Source organism: Cervus elaphus, chromosome 33 (assembly GCF_910594005.1).
Source record: "Cervus elaphus chromosome 33, mCerEla1.1, whole genome shotgun sequence".
NCBI lineage: Eukaryota > Metazoa > Chordata > Mammalia > Artiodactyla > Cervidae > Cervus > Cervus elaphus.
Window position 1 is genome coordinate 65,434,210 of NC_057847.1, and position 25,704 is coordinate 65,459,913.

Here is a 25,704-nt window from a genome sequence, read left to right on the forward strand (position 1 = left end):
TCACTTAATACACAGAAACAATCGTAAAGAGTCAAGCAAAATACGGAAACAGAAAAATGTGTTCCAAATGAAAGAATAAGATAAGACCTCGGAGAAAACCTAAATGAAGTGGAGATGAGTAATTTACCCAATAAAGGGTTCAAAGTAGTGGTTATAAAGATGCTAACCAAACTTGGGATAAGACTAGATGAATAGAGTAAGAACATCGATAGAGATAGAAAAATATAAGAAATTACCAAACAGAAGTCAGAGAGCTGAGGATCAAAATAACAAGTGAAAAATATACTAGATCAGTTCCTCAGCCGAAGAAGGGATCAGTGATCGTGAAGACAGGGCAAAGGAGTTCATCTAAGCAGATCAGAAGAAAAAAAGAATTTGAAAAAAGGAAGATAGCGTAAGGGACTTATTAGACAACATCAAGCAGACTAACATGTCTACTTCAAGAAAAAAGAAATATCTCAAATAAACAACCTAACTTTATACCTTAAGGAACTAAAAAAAGATAAACAAACTAAGCTTAAAGTTCATAGCTGGAAAGATGTAACAAAGATCAGAGTGGAGATAAATGATATCTAAAAGTTTCTAGACTAAAAAGACAACGGAAAATGTCAGTGAAACTAAGAGCTGATTCTTTGAAAATGATGATTGAGAAACCTTTAGCTAGACTTACCAAGGGAAAAAGGGAGTTCATCTTTCATTGTCCTATCTTTTTGCCTTTTCATACTGTTCATGGGGTTCTCAAGGCAAGAATACTGAAGTGGTTTGCCATTCTCTTCTCTAGTAGACCACATTTTGTCAGAACTCTCCACCATGACCCGTTCATATTGGGTGGCCCTACAGGGTATATGGCTCATAGTTTCACTGAGGTGGACAAGGCTGTGGTCCATGTGATCAGATTGGTTAGTTTTCTGTGATTGTGGTTTTCAGTCTGTCTGCCCTCTGATGGAGAAGGATAAGAGGCTTATGGGAGCTTCCTGATGGGAGAGACTGATTGAGGGGGAAATGGGTCTTGTTCTGATGGGTGGGCCATACTCAGTAAAACTTTAATCCAATTTTCTGCTGATGGGTAGGGCTGTGTTCCCTCCCTATTATTTACCTGGAGCCACCTAAACAGCATATTAAAAAGGAGAGACATTCCTTTGCCAACAAAGGTCCATCTAGTCAAAGCTGTGGTTTTTCCAGTAGTCATGTATGGATGTGAGAGTTGGACTTTTAGGAAAGCTGAGCACCAGAGAATTGATGCTTTTGAACTGTGGTGTTGGAGAAGACTCTTGAGAGTCCCTTGGACAGCAAGGAGATCCAACCAGTCCATCCTAAAGGAGATCAGTCCTGGGTGTTCGTTGGAAGGACTGATGCTGAAGCTGAAACTCCAATACTTTGGGCCACCTGATTGGAAGAACTGACTCATCTATAAAGACTCTGATGCTAGGAAAGATTGAAGGCCAGAGGAGAAGGGTACAACAGAGGATGAGATGGCTGGATGGCATCACCGACTCAGTGGACATGAGTTTGAGTAAACTCTGGGAGTTGGTGATGGACAGGGAAGCCTGGCTTGCTGCAGTCCACGGGGTCGCAAAGAATCAGGGACAATTGAGTGGCTAAACCGAACTGAAACTGGTGGAGGTAATGAAGATAATGGCGACCTCCTTCAAAAGGCCCACGCATGTACTGCTACACTCAGTCCCCCCATCCCTGCAGCAGGCCACCGTCAACCCATGCGTTCACCGGAGACTCCCGGACACTCACGGGCGAGCCTGGGTCAGTCTCTTGTGGGGTCACTGCTCCGTTCTCCTGGGTCCTGGCACTCAGAAGGTTCTGTGACCCCCAAGCATCTGTTTCCCCAGTCCTGTGTAAGTTCTGGCAGCTCTATGGTGGGGTTAATGGCAGTGTCCTCCAAGAGGGCTTATGGCACACTCTGGTCTACTACACCCAGAGCCCCTGCCCCTGCGGCAGTCCACTGCTGACCCGTACCTCCACAGGGGACACTCAAACGCAGTTCTGTCTCAGTCTCTGTGGGGACCCTGGGTCCTGTTGCACACAAGGTTTGTTTGAGCCTTCTGAGCGTCTCTGGTGTGTATGCAGTTTGATTCTAAACGCGATTTGTCCCCTCTTACTGTCTTACTGGGGCTTCTCCTTTGCCCTTGGGCATGGAGTATCTCCTCAAAGTCTCTCCAGCGCCGCACAGCCGCCACTCCCTACCCAATAGAGCAGGCTTTTTACGCAGGAGAGAGAATATAGTCAAAGTTGCCGAGGCACAGAGTGTGAAGTATTTTTAGAGGACCTTGATTTTTTTCCAGAAATGGTCTGTTTCATTCATGGGCCTCAGAAGAATTTTTGTTTTTTCCATGAATGTTACCGTGGATCAAGTTTCATCAGGATAATTCAATGTACAGAGTCATAGTGTTTGATTTATTTAGAGATTCAAGTCTCTGCTTCCATTCTTTCCCTTGAAGAATGTAGGTCCCTCATAATCAGGCATTGTCTTTGATTTTCATTGTTGATTATATATGCTGTACATAAGTGCTTAATTCAGTAGTATCCATAGCCAAAATAGTATGACATGCTTTAAAAAAAGAAAAGGCAGCAACAACAGCAAAACAGAACCAAAAAAGTTGTTAGTTTTAGCTGAGTCTATAATGTCAGAATCTGAGCATGTGTGCTTTTTATCTGTTCCTGAAGTGGGATTTTGCTGAACCATTTATCCTGGGTCATCCGGTCCCTCTTTTTAACTCCTGATGTCCATTTGTGAGGAGCTCATTTTCTGGGATTACAAATAAACCACTTTATTTGTAAATTGAAAATTTATAAATTTATAAAAATCTAATTGGGCAAATACAAAATAGTTCTTTAACCTTATCCTCATCAGCTCCATGGTATAATTAAGTTGGAATGTCTGTATATAATACAGAAACGTTCCCTTTAAAGTATTACCAGAGATTGAAGAGATGAAATCATTCTCAACAGCCACCAATGAACTTACTCGTTATTACTCAAAATGGTTTGCATTTGCTAGTATGGCATTATTCATTCTTTGGTCTTCATCTCTGCCTAGGAAGCCACCTGGTTTGGTGGAAATCATTCAGACATTGGAGTCAAATCAGCCAGGATTGAATACTTGTTACCTTGTTTGTTTTTATGACAAACTACTTTAATGTCTTGGATCCTTGGTTTCCTAGATAACAAGAGATTAATACTAGAACCTACTTCAAGAGGTTTCAATGAAGATAAAATTAATTAATATATAAAGTCCAAGGTAGCATGTAGCAACCAAAAGTGACTACTGATTATTTTATAGTAATATTTAAGAAACACCTTCTTAAAAGTCATCCGCTGTGTGCCTTTTGCAGCATGAGAAGCTGATACATGAATTGGAAGAGGAGAGACACTTGCGTCTTCAGAGTGAGAAGCGCTTGCAGGAGGTGACACTGGAATCTGAGCGCAACAGAATTCAGATGCGCGGCCTGCAGCAGCAGTTCTCCAGGTACTGTTCTGTCCGGAGCATCTTGCTTCCTGAGCTGCATTGCTCCCCGTACCAGTTACACCTTTGCTTGAATTGCCACTGTGCAAGCTCGTGTTACATTTGAGAAGCTAATGACCAACAGTTTAGCTTCTAGCCAAGCCATCCAATTGCATTTGGACCAATCTTCTGGAACTTTCCATTTGTACCTCAGACTTAAATTTGTTGAACTGAGTTATCTTTTCTTCACTGATGGCTTTTCAGAGTATCTTTCCAAAGTAAGATGAGTGGGCTATGCGACCTGTAGGTATGATCTGGGAAAGGCCAGCCAGGAAGATGCAGTTTTCCTGGGCTTATAGTCCTATTTTCAGGTAGAGAGAGTGTGAATCTTCCAGTAAACTCTTACACCTTATTTAGAGTAATATTTAGAATCTGTTAAAATTAGAATCAGCGTTTTTCCTTTAAAAAACATAACTTGAATTTGAAACGATTTGGGAAAAGTAACTCTTTGATTTAATGTCAGCACAGTAAAAATCTTTCAGCTTTCAAATATGGTTAATGTGAGGCCAGGTAAAGTTTCAACCTATTATTTAAAATCTCTGCAGTTTCTCAGAAGAAACACAAACTTGTGCAATTACAGTCCTAGAATGAGATCTAGGCACCCTATGAGGGACTTTGCTTTTGTTTTTGTGTTTTACTTCACTTTGCAAAAACCAGGAAAATAATTTTTAACTCTTTTCTCCCTCATGAGGCTGTCTCAGATTCAAATTTTAAAAATTTCCCTAAGATTTTCCTCAGCAAGCTCTGTCTTGCCTTGGATTTACCATTGGGATTTGGATAAAATTGGTGATGATAATTTTGCTTCCTCATCATGAGGCTTTTATATTGGTAACAGTGTTTCAGGAAGAGAGCAGAATTGAGCCTTTAGATGATTTATCTCATGGTGGCTCGTACCATGAATGTGTGCGATTTTGGTTTAGCAGCATCTTGGAGGAATAGGGTAGAAAGGATGGATGACTCCTCTGTGTTCAGAGTCATAATTTAACACCCTGTTCAACTCTTGGAGCCCATGATAATACAGGTGCTGTAGAAATGCACCAATAAATACTTTAACAAATACATGTCCCACCCCTCACAGGCTATTACTTATACAACCTTGTGCTCAATTTTTCATTGTGTTTGATGGCAACTCTCACTTTATGTCTCCCACCTTGAAATAATAGCTCCTCCCCCACCCCCTGAAGCAACTTGAAACAAGTACTGCTTTGTAATACTTGCCATTTTAATGATATAAGAAAAGAGGGTGCAGATCGTGCTACCCTTGTACCACCTAATTGAGATGTCTCTGTATTCAGGCTATTGATTTACAGGACGTGAGGCATCGGCACAGTAAATTATTTTCCTATGATGCCAGGCCATCTGCTGTAAATCAGATGACAATCCCATATAGATTTGAGTTGCACAGGAGTGGATGCTACATCCTAGGCTGAAAAAGAAGATAATTATTTGTAAAACAGATAGCGGTTTGTTTTACATACTGCTTTTGTGAAGATTTTTTTCCCTCAACATAATCAGTTTTCTTGATAAGCTTCTTTGACACTGAAAATTCAAGGCCAGTTACAGCCAGGCAAGTAATGTAAATCAGCAAAAGATGGGGGAGAAAGCATACATAACAGAGAAGATAATTATAGAATAATTTAAGTAGACCCACTAAACCAATGCTGATGGCCTTTCACATTTTAAACTTTGGTTTGTAAGATGTCTCTAGTTAGGCTTATTTAAATCGTCCTGTTACTGTACTCTATAAGTCTCTATAAAATCCTCACTACTACAAAACATGTCTATAGCACATCACCCTGAGACATAGTTGCTGTTGTTCAGTCACTAAGTTGTGTCTGATTCTTTGTGACCCCATGAACTGAATCATGCCAACCTGGGACATGGTCAGTATCTAAGTGCGCATGTAAATGCTGCTGCTGCTAAGTCACTTCAGTCGTGTCCGACTCTGTGCGACCACATAGATGGCAGCCCACCAGGCTCCCCCATCCCTGGGATTCTCCAGGCAAGAACACTGGAGTGGGTTGCCATTTCCTTCTCCAGTGCATGAAAGTGAAAAGTGAAAGTGAAGTCACTCAGTCGTGTCCGAGTCTTGGCGACCTCATGGATGCAGCCTACCAGGCTCCTCCGTCCATGGGATTTCCCAAGCAAGAGTACTGGAGTGGGGTTCCATTGCCTTCTCCGCTCATGTAAATAAGTTCTATAATTCAAATAATTGTATTGAATTTAAAACTTTTATAGTCAACAAGTCCTTTTAGTACATGATGATATCTGAGGTGTACTGTAGACATACTTTGAGTATTGTTCATGGGGTGAGTTTATTTTTAAAAATAATGTAATAGTCTATTTTTTCAAAGGACCTGATGTGACTGACAATAAAAGGCAGTTTTACAATAAGACTATTAAAAACAGAAAATGAAGACTATGAAAGGGAAGCATGCTTTCTGAGAGTAGGCATTTAATCTAGCTCTAAGATTCATGGCAGACATGATTAAAAGGAAAACGCAAGAGGACATGTAATTATTACCTCAGAGACAAAGGCTACTACTCTTTAGAAATATTATCTTTGGCAGTAAACTCATAGTAGAATGCATTTCATAGACCCCTCCAGAGATGGCATTGAAGGATATGATAGACAGTGGTCCAAGATAGTGCAAGTTATGATTAGTTCATAAAAGTATTGTTGCATCTGCCATGTCACTTATGTCTATGAAGTTAAGCAACTTCGCACTGCATGAATTAGGAATGTTTGGTCCATGTTTGTGTGAAAACAAGTAAAACAGGCAGAACTTCACTGCTCCGTGTTCTCAAGCACTATATCTCAATTTCAGGGGGACATGTAGGTATACATGTGTTGTATCTTTCTAATACTCTTTTATGAATCTAGAGCACAGAGATATGAGATATTGAAGCCTGGGCTGAGTTGAATGAGGTATATTCATGGTACTGTTGATCATACTGTATCCATGGGAGAATCTAAACAGTAGCCAAGGAGATTCTGAGGCTCAGGTTCAGGAATGACATGAGGCATTGAAGGGAAAAAAAGAATAATGAAGTTAGAAGATGGGACAGTTAGGTACGTGTGTGAAGTAGAGTTCAGGTGTCAGAATGAGTGATTCAGAATGATTTGGAGGCTTGATTTTATACAATTTCAGTTAGGTGATGGGCTTGGTGGCTTAGAAGCACTGGGCAAACCTGGCTTGTGATTATCTGTGGTAATGAGTAACAGGATCACTTAGGTGATAAAAATCTATTAAAGTGTTGAATGAGTAGTTCTCTTTTATGTCACCACCAAACCTTCATCTGTAAGTCCTTCCTCCCTCTTGACTTCTGATTAGGGTATAATGATTAGCAGGAGTCCAGAATTTGGGCAATTAAAAAAAATGTGGCCAGAGGTTACATAATTATCTCTAAGCTCATAAATCAGAAATTGCCTTCACTGAGGGTGATTCAGGCAGCCATAACAAACTTGATACAGACCATTTACCTTCTTTAGTGTAAATTCAGAGAAGAAAAGGGATGCTGTCAAATTTAGCCTTCCTCATAGATGAGGGCATGAATCAAGCCAGATGCAATAAGAAGTACCTAAAGGCAGGTGGTGGTGTCATTAGGGCTACCCCTTCTCTTATTATTTAGTGATTAAATCAAGGATGCTTTCCAGATGTCAGAGCAATTGTTTAACCCATTGTCTGTGTTGTATACATGTCTGGGCATATTTTATGTGGGGTTAGCTTTGTGATTCCCCCCTATAATTCTATAACTCCCTTTAAACTCTTTGAACTGTGGTTGTCAAGCCAGCCAAGGTCAGTGGTGCAAACTGAGGTTATGGCACTTCCTTCCTTCCTATGTAAAGATAATTAGTGTTTGAACCCCAGTTTCATTGCTCCTTCAATGGCTCAGTAGGTAAAGAATCCTCCTGCAATTCAGGAGACACAGGTTCAGTCCCTGGGTCAGAAGGATCCCCTGGAGGAGGAAATGGCAATCCATTCTAGTATTCTTGCCTGGGAAATCCCTGGCAGGCTACAGTCCATAGGGTCGCAAAGAGTTGGACATGACTGAGTGAGTGAGCACAACTCATTATTCCACCTTGAGTGAATGAAGTGGCATTGACCAGGTAGGGTGTATTGAACTGGAGTACTGAGCAATGGCCACAGGACTGGAAAAGGTCAGTTTTCATTCCAGTCCCAAAGAAGGGCAATGCCAATGAATGCTCAAACTACTGCACAATTGCACTCATCTCACACTAGCAAAGTAATGCTCAAAATTCTCCAAGCTAGGCTTCAAAAGTACATGAATTGTGAACTTCCATATGTTCAAGCTGGATTTAAAAAAGGCAGAGGAACCAGAGATCAAATTGCCAACATTCATTGGATCATTGAAAAAGCAAGAGAGTTCCAGAAAAACATCTACTTCTGCTCTATTCACTATGCCAAAGCCTTTGACTGTGTGGATCACAATAAACTGTGGAAAATTCTGAAAGAGATGGGAATACCAGACCACCTGACCTGCCTCCTGAGGAATCTGTATGGAGGTCAGGAAGCAACAGTTACAACTGGACGTGGAACAACAGACTGGTTCCAAGTTGGGAAAGGAGTACGTCAAGGCTGTATATTGTCACCCTGCTTATTTAACTTATATGCAGAGTACATCATGTACAGTGCTGGGCTGGATGAAGCACAAGCTGGAATCAAGATGGCCAGGAGAAATATCAATAACCTCAGATATGTAGATGACACCACCCTTATGGCAGAAAGTGAAGAAGAACTAAAGAGTCGTTTGATGAAAGTGAAAGAGGAGAGTGAAAAAGTTGAGTTAAAACTCAACATTCAGAAAACTAAGATCATGGAATCCAGTCCCATCACTTCATGGCAAATAGATGGGGAAACAATGGAAACAGTGACAGACTTTATTTTGGGGGGGCTCCAAAATCACTCTAGGTGGTTACTGCAGCCATGAAATTAAAAGACGCTTACTCCTTGGAAGAAAAGTTATGACCCACCTAGAGAGCATATTAAAAAGCAGAGACATTCCTTTGCCAACAAAGGTCTACCTAGTCAAAGCTATGGTTTTTCCAGTAGTCATGTATGGATGTGAGAGTTGGACTTTTAGGAAATGTTGACTTCCAAAGAATTGATGCTTTTGAACTGTGGTGTTGGAGAAGACTCTTGAGAGTCCCTTGGACTGCAAGGAGATCCAGCCAGTCCATCCTAAAGGAAATCAGTCCTGAATATTCATTGGAAGGACTGATGCTGAAGCTGAAACTCCAATACTTTGGCCACCTGATTGGAAGAACTGACTCATTTGAAAAGACCTTAATGCTGGAAAGATTGAAGGCAGGAGGAGAAGGGGATAACAGAGGATGAGATGGTTGGATGGCATCACAGACTCAATGGACATGAGTTTGAGTAAACTCTGGGAGTTTGTGATGGACAGGGAGGCCTGGCTTGCTGCGGTCCATGGGGTCGCAAAGAGTTGGACAGGACTGAGCGACTGAACTAAACTGATCATTGATTTCTAAAAAACCGACCTGTGAAGAAATAAGCCACTCTACAGAGTACTAATTTCATCCAAAGCATGCATGATTTGCACAAGTATTTGTGTTGACCCCTTAGGAAACAATCGAATCAATGCATAGGTTATTACTAAAAACTGCTGTTCATATTAGACAATCAACTGCTTTTATTGTATGCACAATAAGATCGAATACAGTGAAAGTGAAAGTCACTCAGCCGTGTCTGACTCTGTGATCCCATGGACTGGACTGTAATCCATGGAATTCTCCAGGCCAGAAAACTAGAGTGGTTAGCCTTTCCCTTCTCCAGGGGATCTTGGCAACTCAGGGATCGAACCCAGATCTCCCACATTGCAGGTGGATTCTTTACCAGCTGAGCCATGAGGGAAGCCCAGAATACAGTATGTTTCCTCAAAATTATAGACTCCAGGTGGAGAAGCTGTGTGTACATCTAAGAAGCAAACAATGCATTTTTAGTTCAGCTGTAAATGAAGGGACATTTGTCTAAATTCTGGACAGCCAGACTTCATATTTACTAATGTATATTTTCATGCAAAGACATGAGTCAAATCGAATGAAATAAATAATGGAGTAGTGAAACTAGCAGTAATAACATATGTGATCATCATGTGGAAACTCTATGCTGCAAATATATTTATGAAACTTTAAGTTAGAATCAACCCGGTAGACTCACCATCAGGCAGACATCTTTTGTAAGCGATCTGCTGTTAGCAAATCACATCACACTCAAAGCATCAGGAATCAGTGTTTCTCTGCATCCTTGAAATATTCCAGGCATGGTGTGTGTGTGTGCGTGTGTGTGTGTGTTTATGCTCCACAGTGGAAATTTCAGTAACAGGAACAGTTAAACTTTGTCACTCATAATTGACTAAGATAGTTAAAAATCACCCAAATGGAATCCAAGCTTGCAGTCTATCTCCAGAATTTCTCAGCACCTGTTTTGACCTTCTCTCCTGCACTGTTATCTGCTGCCTTGAAGCTGAAGCTATTTCTTTGCTTACTGTAAGGGGATTTGGCCTCTCACAGTTGATTGCTGTGCTTAAGTGCAGTCTGCTGCTTGCTGAACTTTAAGGAGATCTACATGGAGCTGGTTTTACCACTTAACTCCTTCACTGGCCGCTGTTCACATTATCACATCTCAGAGACTTTATGGAATCCTAGGGTTCATTTTCTGTTGCTCATTTGGAAGCTGTAGGCACCTGACATAGAAGTGTGTGTTGAAGAAAGTAATCAGTTCAGTTCAGTTGCTCAGTCGTCTCCAACTCTTTGCAACCCCATGAATCACAGCACGCCAGGCCTCCCTGTCCATCGCTGGAACCTACCCAAACCCATGTCCAATGAGTCGGTGATGCCATACAACCATCTCATCCTCTGTCATCCCCTTCTCCTCCTGCCCCCAATCTTTCCCAGCATCAGGGTCTTTTCAAATGAGTCAGCTCTTCGCATCATAGGAGTTTCAGCTTCAGCATCAGTCCTTCCAATGAACACCAAGGACTGATCTCCTTTAGGATGGACTGGTTGGATCTCCTTGCTGTCCAAGGGACTCTCTAGAGTCTTCTCCAACACCACAGTTCAAAAGCATCAATTCTTTGGCACTCAGCCTTCTTTATAGTTCAACTCTCACATCCATACATGACTACTGGAAAACCCATAGCCTTGACTAGATGGGCCTTTGTTGACAAAGTAATGTCTCTGCTTTTTAATATGCTGCCTAGGTTGATCATTACTTTCCTTCCAGAGAGTAAGCGTCTTTTAATTTCATGACTGCAGTCACCACCTGCAGTGATATCGGAGCCCCAAAAAATTAAGTCAGCCACTGTTTCCACTGTTTCCCCATCTATTTCTCATGAAGTGATGGGACGAGATGCCATGATCTTAGTTTTCTGAATGTTGAGCTTTAAGCAAGCTTTTTCAGTCTCCTCTTTCACTTTCATCAAGAGGCTCTTTAGTTCTTCATCACTTTCTGCCATACGGGTGGTAAAAGTAATGCGCCCTTCATTGTTCTGCCCACATATTCCTTTCTACCTCTGTACCTGTCTGGTGCATTAGAAACACATTGTCTCTACATCTTTAGAAGGAGTGAAACATAAGAAGATGAGAAGAGCTGTCGGCTAACCTTTGGGCTGTCAGCAGCTCAGGGCTCTTCTGCTCCTGTTCTCCATTTGCTCAGTTCCCAGAGTGTTCTTCAACTTTAACCTGTCACTGAGGCTGGCTCTCCTGAGTGCATTGTTTCTCCTGATGAATGTAGACGGCACTTTCCTATTGATTTGGAGTTGCTGGTTCCATATGATCAGCAATATTTCTGGCTGAGACTTCTCATAAAAATGGAGGCTTCTCATTTGCTCCTCTGGGTAAATCTACCAGAAGTTTAAAATGACATGGGACTCCCCTGGTGGTCCAGTGGCTAAGACTCCATGCTCCCAGTGCAAGGTCAGGGAGCTAGATCCCACATTCCACAGGCCACAACCAAAAAAGTAAAAATAGCAAAACAACATTGGTCAGATAGCTTCTCTTCAAATGGGAACAGACGGAATAAATGGGTTTGCATGGCATCTTTTAAAATGCTTGGCTAACATAATAAGAATCATACTTTGATGTCAGAAATCTGTATCTTAGTGATATAGTGAATAAGCCCTCACCTGAGCAAAGCAGAGGGGTCTAAGATGAATTATATAGACAATGGAAAGAAAGGAGGCCTTTTAGAGCTCCCTGGGCAGCTTCTAACTTAATGTGAAACATTCCTTGATTCCCTTGTAGTTCTGCCTCTGCATAATACATGATGATCTTGTCACAATTAAAAAACAATTTCAACAGAGGTATATGTTGTTGAGTAGGCAGCATGAAAGTTATATTGCCCATTATTCATGTCTGGTAGAAAAGACTGTATTAACATAGAATACAGTTCCAATTTCATTTCAAGGAGCCCTATTCTATGGAATATGAGGTTTTCTAATACCTCATTCTAGCCTCACTCCTAACTAGCTTAATAACTGTGGTTAAATAGTCTGACCTTTCTGGATCTCATTTCACTCATTTGTAAAATGAGGAAGTTGAATTGCATTATAGTTTTATATTGCTTTTTAGGCTTTTGAAAAGGCCATGTTTTAGAACTGAAATGCATTTCTTGAGTGAAGTTATAATTACACTATTATAACCAGGGTTCCTTGAAGTCCTAACCAGCAGGTTTCATGTTGAGAAGTTGAAGTGGATCGCCTTATTCTCCACGTTGTGATGACAATGATGCTTTTTGGAACGGTTTCACCGTGTCCATTTTGGTTACTTGCCTCTAGAGAAGTCGAGATGAGAAAACTGCCAAGCCTAGATGAAATATTTCTGTTGAGGCTAGTCATATTGAATCCTGAGAAACCTGGCTGGTAAAAGGAAGCAAAGATCCTCTGCTATGAACATAACCATTATTGCTCTCAGCTCTGATATTGTCTGCTTTAGGATTTATTTGAACTAGTTTGGGGGAAAGCTGGAACAGAGAAAACTTTATGACAACCAGAATTGTTTTCACTTCTAAACAGTTTCTCTGAAGGCATAGTCCTCAGTAAAAATACCAGTGATTTAGTCTCTCCTCCAAACATTTTTTTTTCAATTACCAATTATGACTCAATGTACTATACCCACCCAACACACTTTTTCTTTTAAGAAAATAAATTCAAGATATGGGAGAATATATTTTAGTTAAGATTGAAAACTAAATTAATTCCTGCTCTGAATAACAAGTGCTTTTTGGTTGAAGTTTACAGAAAATCCATTTTTTAAATGTATAGTTTGATCAGTTTTGACAAGCATATGTCATATGATTACTACTACAGTCAAGATACAGAATATGTCTATGCCCCTGAAAAGTTCCTTCATTTCCCTTTATTGTCTGTTCCCTCTCCACACCCTAAGACCCTGTCAATGACTGATCTGATGTCTGTCTTTGTCGTTTTGCCTTTTCCAGAAATTCTTCTTAAGTTATAAAGTGTTTAACTTTTCTGCATATCTGGCTTCTTTTGCTTAGCAAGTCTTTTGAGATGCATGTGTCAGTGCTTCCTTCCCTTCGTTGCTCAGTCCTAGCCCCCTGTATAGAAATACTGGTACCGCCGTTTGTTTATCCACTCATCTGGTGAAGGGGTTCTTCCATATTTGGTGATTATAAAAGTTGCCCGAAACATACAACTTTCATACCCAAGTCTTAGTGAGCTTTCATTTCTCTTAGACAAATTACTAAAAATGGGATACCTGAGTCGTATAGTGAACCTATGCTTAACTTTACCAGAAACTGCCAAGCTGCTTTCCAAAGTCACTGTGACGTTTTGCGTTTCCATTGGCAGTGTGTAGGGGTTCTCATTGTTCCATGGTGATAAATGCTTCTTGAAACACAAAACACAAATACATAAGATCACCCAAAACAAGTGTTTGGCTTAATGAATTGTATTAAGGAGAATATCCTTGTAACCAACATCAAGTCAAGAAAGAGAATTCTGCCAGACCCCCCAGAATCCCTTCCCGGTGCCTCTTCCAATAAGTAACTATTATCATCTTCCTCCAATAAGTAACTATTATCTTGGTCTTAGAGCAGTAAATGCCTAGTGTTTTTAATAGTTTTTTAAAAAGTTTTATTAAAGTATATCTTATTTACAATGATGTGTTAATTTCTTCTGTATAGCAAAGTGATTCAGTTATACATATATATATATATATATACACATTCTTTTAATAGTCTTTTCCATTATAGGTTTTTGTAAGATATTGAATATAGTTCCCTGTGCTATATTTATCCTTGTTTATCTGTTTTAGCTATAGTAGCAGGTAGCTGTTAGTCTCAAACTCCTAATTTATTCCTGGCCCCCACATTTGGTAGTCATAAAATTGTTTTCTATGTCTGTGATTCTGTGTTAGTTTTGTAAATAAGTGCATTTGTATCATTCTTTAGATTCTGTATGTAAGTGATATCTTTCTCTTTATTTGACTTACTTTGCTTAGTATGCTAATCTCTAGGTCCATCCATATTGCTGCAAATGGCATTATTTTGTTCTTTTTATAGCTGAGTTATTAAATATATAATATATGTAGTGGAATATATACATATGCATATATGTATACATATATATGTATGCATACACATACACACACATATATATACACACACACATATACATACCCATACCACATCTTCTTTATCCATTCATCTCTAGATGGTTTAATAGTTTTTTTTGTTTTTTTTTTCATTTAATGTACATCCACATACTTTATCTTGTCTGTTTGTTATGAATATATCTTTTATGTTTCTTTTAACCAGGGTTACCCTCCATCACTTGCTTTTTCTTCAGATTTATCTATTGAAAAACCTAGAGCATATGACCAATCTAGTTTCTCAGATAGAGTCTATATTTATTAGTTACTGTTCTTAGGACAATTCAATGTGCCCCCCTGGTCCTCCATATTTTCTGCAAAAGAGTATAGCTATTTCTATACATTGCTCTTAATAATGATCCAAATAAAGAGTTAAAGGTTGTTTATGCCTATTCAAGGGGGCAGAGAATATTTCTCATATCCCCATATACCTTTTATACTATTACCTATGATCTTTACCATGATACTCTTTCAAAAACAATTTTGTTTGAATTTGGTAAAAAATGAGTGAATGAATACAAGAATGAATGAATACCTTCACTGAAGCAGAAAGGTGCAGTCAGCATTATATAGCTACTATGAAAGACTTAGGTTAAACATATGGAAGAATTTTAAAGATAGTGTGTTTATGATAGAAATTTGCTGTCAAGAGAGATTTTAGAATGGCCATTTCTGGGAATCTTTAAAATTTTGAACATAATCATCATTCTTCGAGTTATAAACCAGGATGGCCTGGGAGGATGAGGAGCCCATTTTCCATTCCTGGGTTTCTATGATAGAGTACTCACCTATAAAAGATGAGTTTTCTGTTTCAAAATATACTTTTCAGAATTCCTGTCTGCAGGGCATGAAATGGAATTTGGTGCATTGAATGTTTGCTTCCCATAGGGTAGAGTTAACTCTCAGAGAGTGTTTTACGACCCTCAGATGATGTTTGTACCGGTCTGTCTAGGATAGAGAGTGGGACGGATGCAATAGCAGCAGTCTGAGTAGCAAGGACTGTTTGCTACTTTTAGGTCCATAGGCAGCGCATTTAATGAACGGTATCCCCGCAGAGTGTATCTGCATGCTGATTGTAAACATTTGGAACTGTTCTTTGGGATCCTTTGTTTAATTTGTGAAAAATAATTCAGTGAAGATGGTCTTTGTTTATAAATGTCTACATCTGTTGCTAACAAACAGCCTCAAGCTTTTAAGAAGGTTCCCAGAGAATAAAGTAGTGAATTAGTTATGCTGAAGCTATGGAATTCTGACAGAAGAAACATGTTGTAGTTTTCATTAACTTGTGTTTCAAGATTCTTTTTCACATTTATCCTGACCGAAGGTTTTTTACCTGTTGTTTGGAGGAGCAGCAAGTGACAGGATGCATTTTCTCAAGACACCAATATGAGCTTCATTTTGCATAGTCTCTATAACATTTCAAGCTGTTAAGTTTTATAGCAAGCATTTTTATTAATATTGATATCAACATGGCCACAGAAATGATGACACTTTACGCTTTTATTTTTCAGTGTTTACAAAACCATTCCCTACATTATTTCATTTAATTCTCACATAATGTATGTATATACATGCTTTTTCATATTCTTTTCCATTATTGTTTATCACAGGATGTTGAATATACTTCCCTGTGCTATACAATAGGACCTTGTTTATCCATCCTATAAATAATAGTTTGCATCTGCTAATTCCAAGCTCCTAATCCGCCCGTCCCCCATCCCTCTTCCCATTGGCACCCACAAGTCTGTTTCTGTTTCATAGGTAAATTCATTTGTGTCATATTTTAGATTCCACATATAAGTAATATCATATAGTATTTTTTTTAATTACTTCACTTAGTGTAACAATCTTGGGTCCATCCATGTGGCTGCAAATGGCATTATTTCATTCTTTTTTAATGGCTGAGTAGCTTCCATTGTGTATATACACCACATCTTCTTTATCTGCTCATCCGCAGATGGATGTTTACATTGTTTCCGTGCCTTGGCTATTGTAAATAATGCTGCAATGGACATGGGGTGCGTGTGTCTTTTCCAGTTGTAGTTCTTTCTGGGTACATACCCAGGAGGGGTGTTCCTGGATCACATGGCAACTCTTAAATAAGTACAGTGTTGAAACTTGAGAAACGAAGTAACTTGTTCATGGTCACATGGTGAGGTAGATGCCAACTGAGATACTAGAACACCTGATTTCTGGTCAGATATTCTTTCTCTTCTTGTGCTCATTCATTTTGTAGTTTACAATCCATGGTAGAAAATAAAGTTCCAGATGATATCAGAGGCAATTGTAGATCATACAGGTCTCAGTCTAGATCATAAATTTATGCCTTCTGCCACTAATGGTGTTGTTAAACTTGATTATCGCCACCTGACTGAAACTGTACCCAAGAGAAACATGGGCTAGAGGGATAGGTGAAATTATACCAGACTAAATGGAAAACTTGATACCTATCATTTTCTTATTTCGGAATTCATAAGGAAAGTCCACTTGTATCCTTAGTGCCTCTTTTATGGTCTACATTATCAAGTTAACTCAGCTGATGTCTTTTTTTTTTTTTCTATTTTCTTACAATATTTATTTCCTTTACTGGAAAACAGTGTCAGACAAACGGCAACAGGGCTCACCAAATGGACTCTATTATGTAATTCACTTGGGCCCCTTGCTGGATCCTGATTTCCCTATTTGATGCGAAAAGCTCCTGAACTTCCAGTCTTTTCTCTGCTAAACTGTCTAAATAATGTATATTTAGGAGTTAAAGAAGCATATTTACAATATGCTTAGCCTTGGAGTCTCCAAGTCAGGGTCATGGAAGAAACTATTCTGAAAACAGTCCTTCCATAACCCAACATGTCCACAGATCACAAGTCCTGATCAAAGTTACAGATTTGGTTTTCACATTTCCAAGTAGAAAATCTTCTCCCTGGCAGTTCTTAAACTTTATCTGACAAATATTGTACACCCTCAGTCCAGGCTCCTCAATTTCTCACATCCCCATTAATACTCCAGCAAACAACAAAATGCATCCTCTTATCACAGTTCAATCCCACTTGAGCATCTACAGCCACTATTTGGATATAATCATGTTCTGAAAGCTTACTGGGTGTCCAACAGCAGCGAAGGTCGTCATTAGGATAGATGTGTTGACACCAACAATACTGAAGTTTGGTTTTTAACTGCATTTTTTGTCAGTTTGGCTGGGGAGATCTGGACAGCTGGAAGTGAGCTTCTCCATCATTTTCTCTTTCCTTCTTTGTATCAGTTTTCCACCTGTGAAGCCCAACACCCCACCCCCAAGAGCAGCTGCAATTCCTGCCACTTTGAAGCCTGCAAGGAGGCCAGTCAGGCCCCCCACCACTCCTTGGATGAGTGCTCCTGCCACAGGCAGGGCTGCCAGCTTGTATTTTGCAGCCTTCCCCAAGTTTTTGGTTCCCTCTTCAGCATTCACAGCAGCACTGTTGACATGGTCCTCAATGCTGTCAGTCTTCTCCTGCTGAGAATTCACTAGGAGAGAGAAATCAGTGACCAGTTGGCTAAGTTCAGTTAAGTCTGCTTCTAAGGTCTCCCATGATTCTGCAGCATTTTGATCTCGAGGAATTTCAGGCAATGCATAAATCTGAGTATGCTCTGAGGATCAGCTTCATCTTCAGTACTGTGAAATGTTCCACCAACAGTCATGGATCTGGTCAAAGAAGGCTGTAAAAAAGTTTCTTCATCATTAAATTGTTTCTTAAGTTCTTCTACAGATTCCAGATGGAGCTGGAGAAATTCTGCTGTTGCCGCTGATGCTTCTTCTTTAACAGGATCTATCATTCTCTTCAGAAGTCCTAGGTCATCCTTTCGCACTTTCAAGCAAAGCTTCTCCATTTCTCGGATATTGGAGTGGAGTTGCTGAACTGTTCATCCTGCATTGATATGCTCTTCATGCAACTTGTCCCATATTCTGCACCTCTGATACTCTTTAATCCAACAGCACTTGAAGAGGACAGGCGTTACTGATGAACACACCCTCACAGTTCAGAAAACTTGCCACTTCTCAATATTTATCTGGTGCTTTCTTAACCTCTCCAGATCTGTCGGAATTACTATGTTAGTACATTTCTGGATAGCTGGTTCAAGACGCCATAATTTCACTTTTTCTTCATCTTCAGACATCCTAAAAAAATGCTGTGTCTCTCCTACTTGCAACAATTATCTTCTCCACTCATGTAGAAAAACCTCCCTCCGGGGCACTCAGCTGATGTCTTTGTAGTGCATTATCAGATTAGCTAGGCTGATGATAAAGTTAGCATTTCCAAACATCCAGGCTACCATCAAATTACAGTTCCATTTATTACATGGACTGTCTGGTCATTGAATTTAACTGAATTGACCCAGATTTTCCCGCTGCAGTTGGCTTGGACGGTATGTGTTTAGTTAACAAAGCCCAGATCCAGATTCACTTTTTCCTGATGCTGTTTATAGCATTCCACTTGCTCATCTAATTATTATACAGACCTTAAGCACATAATTACATATTTTTCTTGCTAACATTTTTGGACCCCGGTATGATGTATTTCTTCTAGTAGACTATAATCTTCTTATGGTTCTAGATTGATATATAACAGGTGCTCAGTAAATATAATAAATGAATCAAGTAGTATTTCCAGCAGGCCCTGTTATTGTTCTTGTTACCACATATTAAGACCTCACTGTGGGTGACATTTGGCCATTCTGGTGCACCATGTTTACTAAATAATTTTCAAGATGTCTTATTAATTTTAATTTTACTTTTATATTATTACATTTTTTTTTCTTTCCATTCAGGCAGTATTAAGTCTTTCCATTCAGTTGCATTAAGAGGTTGCAGGCACTTTTGAGATCCAAGTGTAACAATTTTTTTTTTTTAAATGACAACATTGATTTGACTCTGTGTTAAGTAGAGGAAAGGAGCATGCATTAAGTCAGTTCTGTCCCCTGTCCCTCAGGATTTTATGGGAAAGTCACACTTGCAGGAAAAAAAAAAACAAAAAACAGCAAAAAACCCCTGAGGTTAGATGAAATCACATTTTTGCTACAAGAAAGGGAGAGAAAAATGACCTAAGAAAAATTCTGCTAGTCAGAAAGAGACTCGTTTGAGATGAGAATTAAAGCATTGGGGGTGAGGAGGATTTAATTGAAAACTGAAGAAGGGGGATTTTAGGTTAAGAGAACAGAAGACAAAGGTGTGCCTAAAGGTGTGAGTATTCCCAGTGGGTCTCAGAAGCAGCTGACAGTCCTGTGTGGCTGGGGTTCAGTTCCTATCAGGCTCTTATTTCATCACACCAGTCCTTTGAATTAGGCCTCCGGCATTGCCTTGCGTCTTGGATCTAGTGAAAGAATGCCTGGCCCACCTTTGCAGTGTTGATGTTAAGAGCATCTCAATCACTCAAGCCAGTCTTACTCTGAACCCTTTCCCTGAAGCCCAACGGTCACCTTTCATGTCAGAAATACTTTAAGGATTGATTTCTGTTCCCTCAGCAATTCACATTATTGTCAAGAGAGTTCCCAGTGAAATAGTAATATATTCAGTATACTTCCAATATGCATGACACATATAACACTTACAAGTCTATTGCCTTTTCAGAAACAATCACCAAAGCACACAATATGTTATCAGGAAATACCCTATAGGTCTTTGTAATGGATTTGAATAGCTTCAAGATGTTGCAGACCTAGACTTTCTCAACAGTCTCTCTCGTGAGTAAATAATCTAATAGTGGAGGAGTAAGGTTGGGGAAACTGTTTCAGTATACTGAAAGCTTGGTTTAGGAAAGGCCAGGGCAGTTCACGGGGTCGCAGAGTCGGACACAACTGAGCGACTAAACAACATCAAGGACCTTGGAGGTTACAGTGATGGTGAGAACGTCCATCATTTGATATAACCTGGAGAGGCAAAAGACTTAAGTCTAAAGGCACAAGGAGAGAACTCCTTGGATGTGATTAATGACAAAGCTGCATGCTTGAAACTTCTATGATGACCCTTCTATGATGCATATGTTTAACTCACTTAGCTTTTATTGGCAGCTAAGGGGAACTAACCATGTGCTGGATTCTCTTCTCAGTATCAATATCAGTTCAGTCGCTCAGTCGTGTCTGACTCTTTGTGACCCCATCGACTGCAGCATGCCAGGCCTCTCTGTCCATCACCAGCTCCCAGAGTTTACTCAAACTCATGTCCATCGAGTTGGTGATGCCATCCTATCAACTGATCCTCTGCCGTCCCCTTCTCCTCTTGTCTTCGATCTTTTCCAGCATCAGGGTCTTTTCCAGTGAGTCAGTTCTTCACATCAGGTGGCCAAAGTATTCATCTTCAGCATCAGTCCTTCCAATGAATATCCAGGACTGATTTCCTTTAGGATAGACTGGTTGGATCTCCTTGAAGTCCAAGGGACTCTCAAGAGTCTTCTCCAACACCACAGTTCAAAAGCATCAGCTTGAAAGTGCTCAGCTTTCTTTTATAGTCCAACTCTCACATCCATACATGACTACTGGAAAAACCATAGCTTTGACTAGACGGACCTTTGTCCGCAAAGTAATGTCTTTGCTTTTTAATATGCTGTCTAGGTTGGTCAGAGCTTTTCTTCCAAGGAACAAGTGTCTTTTAATTTCATGGCTGCAGTCACCATCTCTGGTGATTTTGGAGCCCAAGAAAATAAAGTCTGTTACTGTTTCCATTGTTTGCCCATATATTTCTCATGAGGTGATGGGACTGGATGCCATGATGTTAGTTTTCTGAATCTTGAGTTTTAAGCCAACTGTTTTACTCTCCTCTTTCACTTTCATCAAGAGGCTCTTTAGTTCTTCTTCGCTTATCTGCCAGAAAAAAAATCTACTTCTGCTTTATTGACTATGCCATAGCCTTTGACTGTGTGGATCACAACAAACTGGAAAATTCTGAAAGAGATGGGAATACCAGAGCACCTAACCTGCCTCCTGAGAAATCTGTTTGCAGGTCAAGAAGCAACAGTTAGAACTGGACATGGAACAACAGACTGATTCCAAATCACGAAAAGAGTACATCAAGGCTGCATATTGTCACCCTGCTTATTTAACTTACATGCAGAGTACATCATGCGAAATGCCAGGCTGGATGAAGCACAAGGTGGAATCAGGATTTCCGGGAGAAATATTATTAATCTCAGATATGCAGAAGACCCCACCCTTAGGGATTCTCTTCTAGGTTCCAGGAATACAGTAGTGAAACAAAACAGAAAAATGTCCCTTCTTCATGAAGGAAACATAATACTATATGTAATTTAATTCTTAAAACAGCTCTCCTTAGAAAATATTCCTGCTATGTCTGTTTTATAGATGAGGAAATTGAAGCTCATAAGGGTTGAATAACATAACCATCATCACACAGTTTGAATGTATTGTAGCTAGGATTTGAACTCAGTCTGATCCTTAACCATTACTCTAGACAATTTTCTATTACCTATGAAAGAGCAAGTGAGCTAATATTTACTGAGTATTAACCTTGTATCAATAACTTTTGAGACTGCTTTAAACGTGGAATCTTATTGCTTGTTGTCCTGTGAAGAAGCATTAGTATCCATATTTTATAGACAAGAAAAATAAGGCTTGGAGAGGTTAAGTAATTTACAAGAGGTCACCCAGCCACTAAAGAGCTGAGCCAGGATTCAGCTCAGGTCCATCCCTTAAGATATATTTTCCTCCTATTTGTACTATTTGTACACTATTGTACACTACTATTTGTACACTACAAATAGTAATAGATGTTAAGCATCTCAAAACTTCAGTATTTGGTTCAATGCAATTTTTATCTTTGGAGCAAGTAAATATAGTTAGTGTTTTGGATATATATCAGTTTACTGAAATTTTTTCTTTCAGTGTTTTCAGGAAGTAATGTGTATCTACTCATTGCTTGTTATATGTTCTGAATGATTGACAAGTTTTATCATTTTGCATAGGACATAAAATGCTGTTTCAGGTATATATTTTCAAGCCAACTCACCCTAAAAGTTATAATAATTAAGTTCAAATATTATTGCATCCTATTTCAGAATTACTTATTTAAGTAACATTTAGCAATTTGAGAAACTCATCTTTAGTAAAATTTGAAGTGAATATTAGATATAAATACAATGGTATATGAAGTCCAATAGTATTACTATTGTACTCCTTCTCAAAATAGTATCTCATCCAAGTTTCCTCCTTATTTTCAACATTGTAATCAACACTTTTCTCTTTATTTTCATATAATCATCAAATCATCAGAAATAAGAGAAAAAATACCAGTAGTAAAAGGTGGGTAAATATACTGCAATTTATCTAAGAAAGAAGTGAGATTTGCTCACATCTAAACACATATATGGAAAGAGGTGTATTTAGAAGGATAACACTTTAAAGATGGTTAGTTAGAGAGAGGATGAGATAAGAATAAAAACTAAATTTCTCTGAATAGACTTTTTTTTTAGGATTTGACTTTTAAAGTACATGAATGTTCGATATAATTGGAGCTTATCATCTAAATTAAGAATTCTGAAAATTGAAAGCACAATAAAACAAATATATCTAACTGTAAATTGAGTTGATGGCAAAACTACACAGAGTAGAATCCTTAGAAGTGACTTTAAGACAGAAGTTTATCCATTTATAGAGGGATATATGTTGAAGACCAAAAGAAATATACATTATGCTGTACACCTAAAACTGATACAGTGTTATATGTCAAATACGTAAGTAAAAATAAAAATGAATAAAATAATAAATTCAACTGTCTGAAAAAATAAAGACAAAAAAATGTAATTGTTTTTAGTAGACATAGTTTTGGAGGTCATGTTGCTATTGTTAGTCTGAGACTTTTTTTTAAAAAGACAAGCCAATTTGAAGACTTCTACCCATCAAAAATGTCTCAATTTGTGCATCAGTGAGAATAATAACAGTCGTATATTGAAATGCATCTGCCAAAGCTACCAACGGTATTTTTCACAGAACTAGACCAAAGAATTTCACAATTTGTATGGAAATACAAAAAACCTCGAATAGCCAAAGTAATCTTGAGAAAGAAGAATGGAACTGGAGGAATCAACCTGCCTGACTTCAGACTCTACTACAAAGCCACAGTCATCAAGACAGTATGGTACTGGCACAAAGACAGAAATATAGATCAATGGAACAGAATAGAAAGCCCAGAGATAAATCCACGAACCTATGGACACCTTATCTTTGACAAAGGAGGCAAGGATATACAATGGAAAAAAGACAACCTCTTTAACAAGTGGTGCTGGGAAAACTGGTCAACCACTTGTAAAAGAATGAAACTAGAACACTTTCTAACACCATACACAAAAATAAACTCAAAATGGATTAAAGATCTAAATGTAAGACCAGAAACTATAAAACTCCTAGAGGAGAACATAGGCAAAACACTCTCTGACATAAATCACAGCAAGATCCTCTATGACCCACCTCCCAGAATATTGGAAATAAAAGCAAAACTAAACAAATGGGATCTAATGAAACTTAAAAGCTTTTGCACTACAAAGGAAACTATAAGTAAGGTGAAAAGACAGCCGTCAGATTGGGAGAAAATAATAGCAAATGAAGAAACAGACAAAGGATTAATCTCAAAAATATACAAGCAACTCCTGAAGCTCAATTCCAGAAAAATAAATGACCCAATCAAAAAATGGGCCAAAGAACTAAACAGACATTTCTCCAAAGAAGACATACAGATGGCTAACAAACACATGAAAAGGTGCTCAACATCACTCATTATTAGAGAAATGCAAATCAAAACCACAATGAGGTACCATTACACGCCAGTCAGGATGGCTGCTATCCAAAAGACTACAAGCAATAAATGCTGGAGAGGGTGTGGAGAAAAGGGAACCCTCTTACACTGTTGGTGGGAATGCAAACTAGTACAGCCACTATGGAAAACAGTGTGGAGATTCCTTAAAAAACTGGAAATAGAACTGCCATATGACCCAGCAATCCCACTTTTGGGCATACACACTGAGGAAACCAGATCTGAAAGAGACACGTGCACCCCAATGTTCATAGCAGCACTGTTTATAATAGCCAGGACATGGAAGCAACCTAGATGCCCATCAGCAGATGAATGGATAAGGAAGCTGTGGTACATATACACCATGGAATATTACTCAGCTGTCAAAAAGAATTCATTTGAATCAGTCCTAATGAGATGGATGAAACTGGAGCCCATTATACAGAGTGAAGTAAGCCAGAAAGATAAAGAACATTACAGCATACTAACACATATATATGGAATTTAGAAAGATGGTAATGATAACCCTATATGCAAAACAGAAAAAGAGACACAGAAATACAGAACAGACTTTTGAACTCTGTGGGAGAATGTGAGGGTGGGATGTTTCAAAAGAACAGCATGTATACTATCTATGGTGAAACAGATCACCAGCCCAGGTGGGATGCATGAGACAAGTGCTCGGGCCTGGTGCACTGGGAAGACCCAGAGGAGTCGGGTGGAGAGGGAGGTGGGAGGGGGGATCGGGATGGGGAATAAGTGTAAATCTATGGCTGATTCATATCAATGTATGACAAAACCCACTGAAATGTTGTGAAGTAATTAGCCTCCAACTAATAAAAAAATTAAAAAAAAAAAAAAAAAATGAAATGCATCTGCCATGGATAAATCCTTTTGTTCATAATGATACAAAACAAGCCTTAGAGGATGCTGAGAAACCAACTCATTATTTTCAAAACCAATATCAAAGGAAAGGATTCAAGCATTTATTGTGTCTTTCCTTTAAGAACTATAACTAACAGGCTGTTGAGGGATGTTTCTCTTTATAGGATGTTTCAGCTGATAAATGAGGAAAGAATGATACAATTAGAATATATTTTGCAACTCTTAATGAAACAGTGGATCTAGGCAATGATCATCTTTGGCTACTAGCATCACAGAAAAGACAATTGTCTGTATGTATGTACCTCCTGATAGAAATACACACTGCCACGTATGCAAGAATCTTACCAAACCTTGAACCTGAATGCAATCAAGCTTGCAGATCTAATGACCAGTTTACAGGAGACATCATGAAAATAGGTTGGGCAAAATTCAAACTGCAGGGAAAAAAAAAAGAAAAAAACACTGCAGGAACCTCTATAGGACAAATAACCTGGTTTCTTTAACAAGTAAACTGCAAGGGAAAAAAAGGTAGAGAGAAAATCTGTAGATTACTCAAGAGACATCATGTGGACCTTATTTGTCCTGATTTGAACAAACAATAAAAAGAAAACAAATGAGATACTGGAATGTATGAATGGTTGGAAGATGTGTATCCTTCCTGGATATTTTATACAGTTCCTGTTTTGTTTTGTTTTTACTGTGGTAATATATGTTTGCATTTTAAAAAAGAATCTATATTCTAAATATACATAGTGACACAAATATGTGATTTGCTTTAAATCACCTGGAAGAAGGATGAGGAGTAAATGTGAAACCTTATTGGCCATGTTGTTATTGTTCGGTCGTGTCTGACATTTTTGCAACTCCATGGAC

The 25,704-nt window shown here is 38.9% G+C and overlaps 1 protein-coding gene and 1 pseudogene across 3 annotated transcripts in view; one reads left to right on the forward strand and one right to left on the reverse strand.

Annotated features, from left to right (window-relative positions):
* Positions 1–25,704, forward strand: part of NCKAP5 (NCK associated protein 5) — a 1,015,164-nt gene that overhangs the window by 504,289 nt on the left and 485,171 nt on the right. For all 3 annotated transcript variants that reach the window (XM_043894066.1, XM_043894065.1, XM_043894067.1), the window contains one exon: positions 3,348–3,481. In XM_043894066.1, coding sequence (XP_043750001.1) covers positions 3,348–3,481 — 134 coding nt within the window. The remainder of the gene's footprint in view (positions 1–3,347; positions 3,482–25,704) is intronic.
* Positions 17,223–18,394, reverse strand: LOC122688222 (annotated as a pseudogene).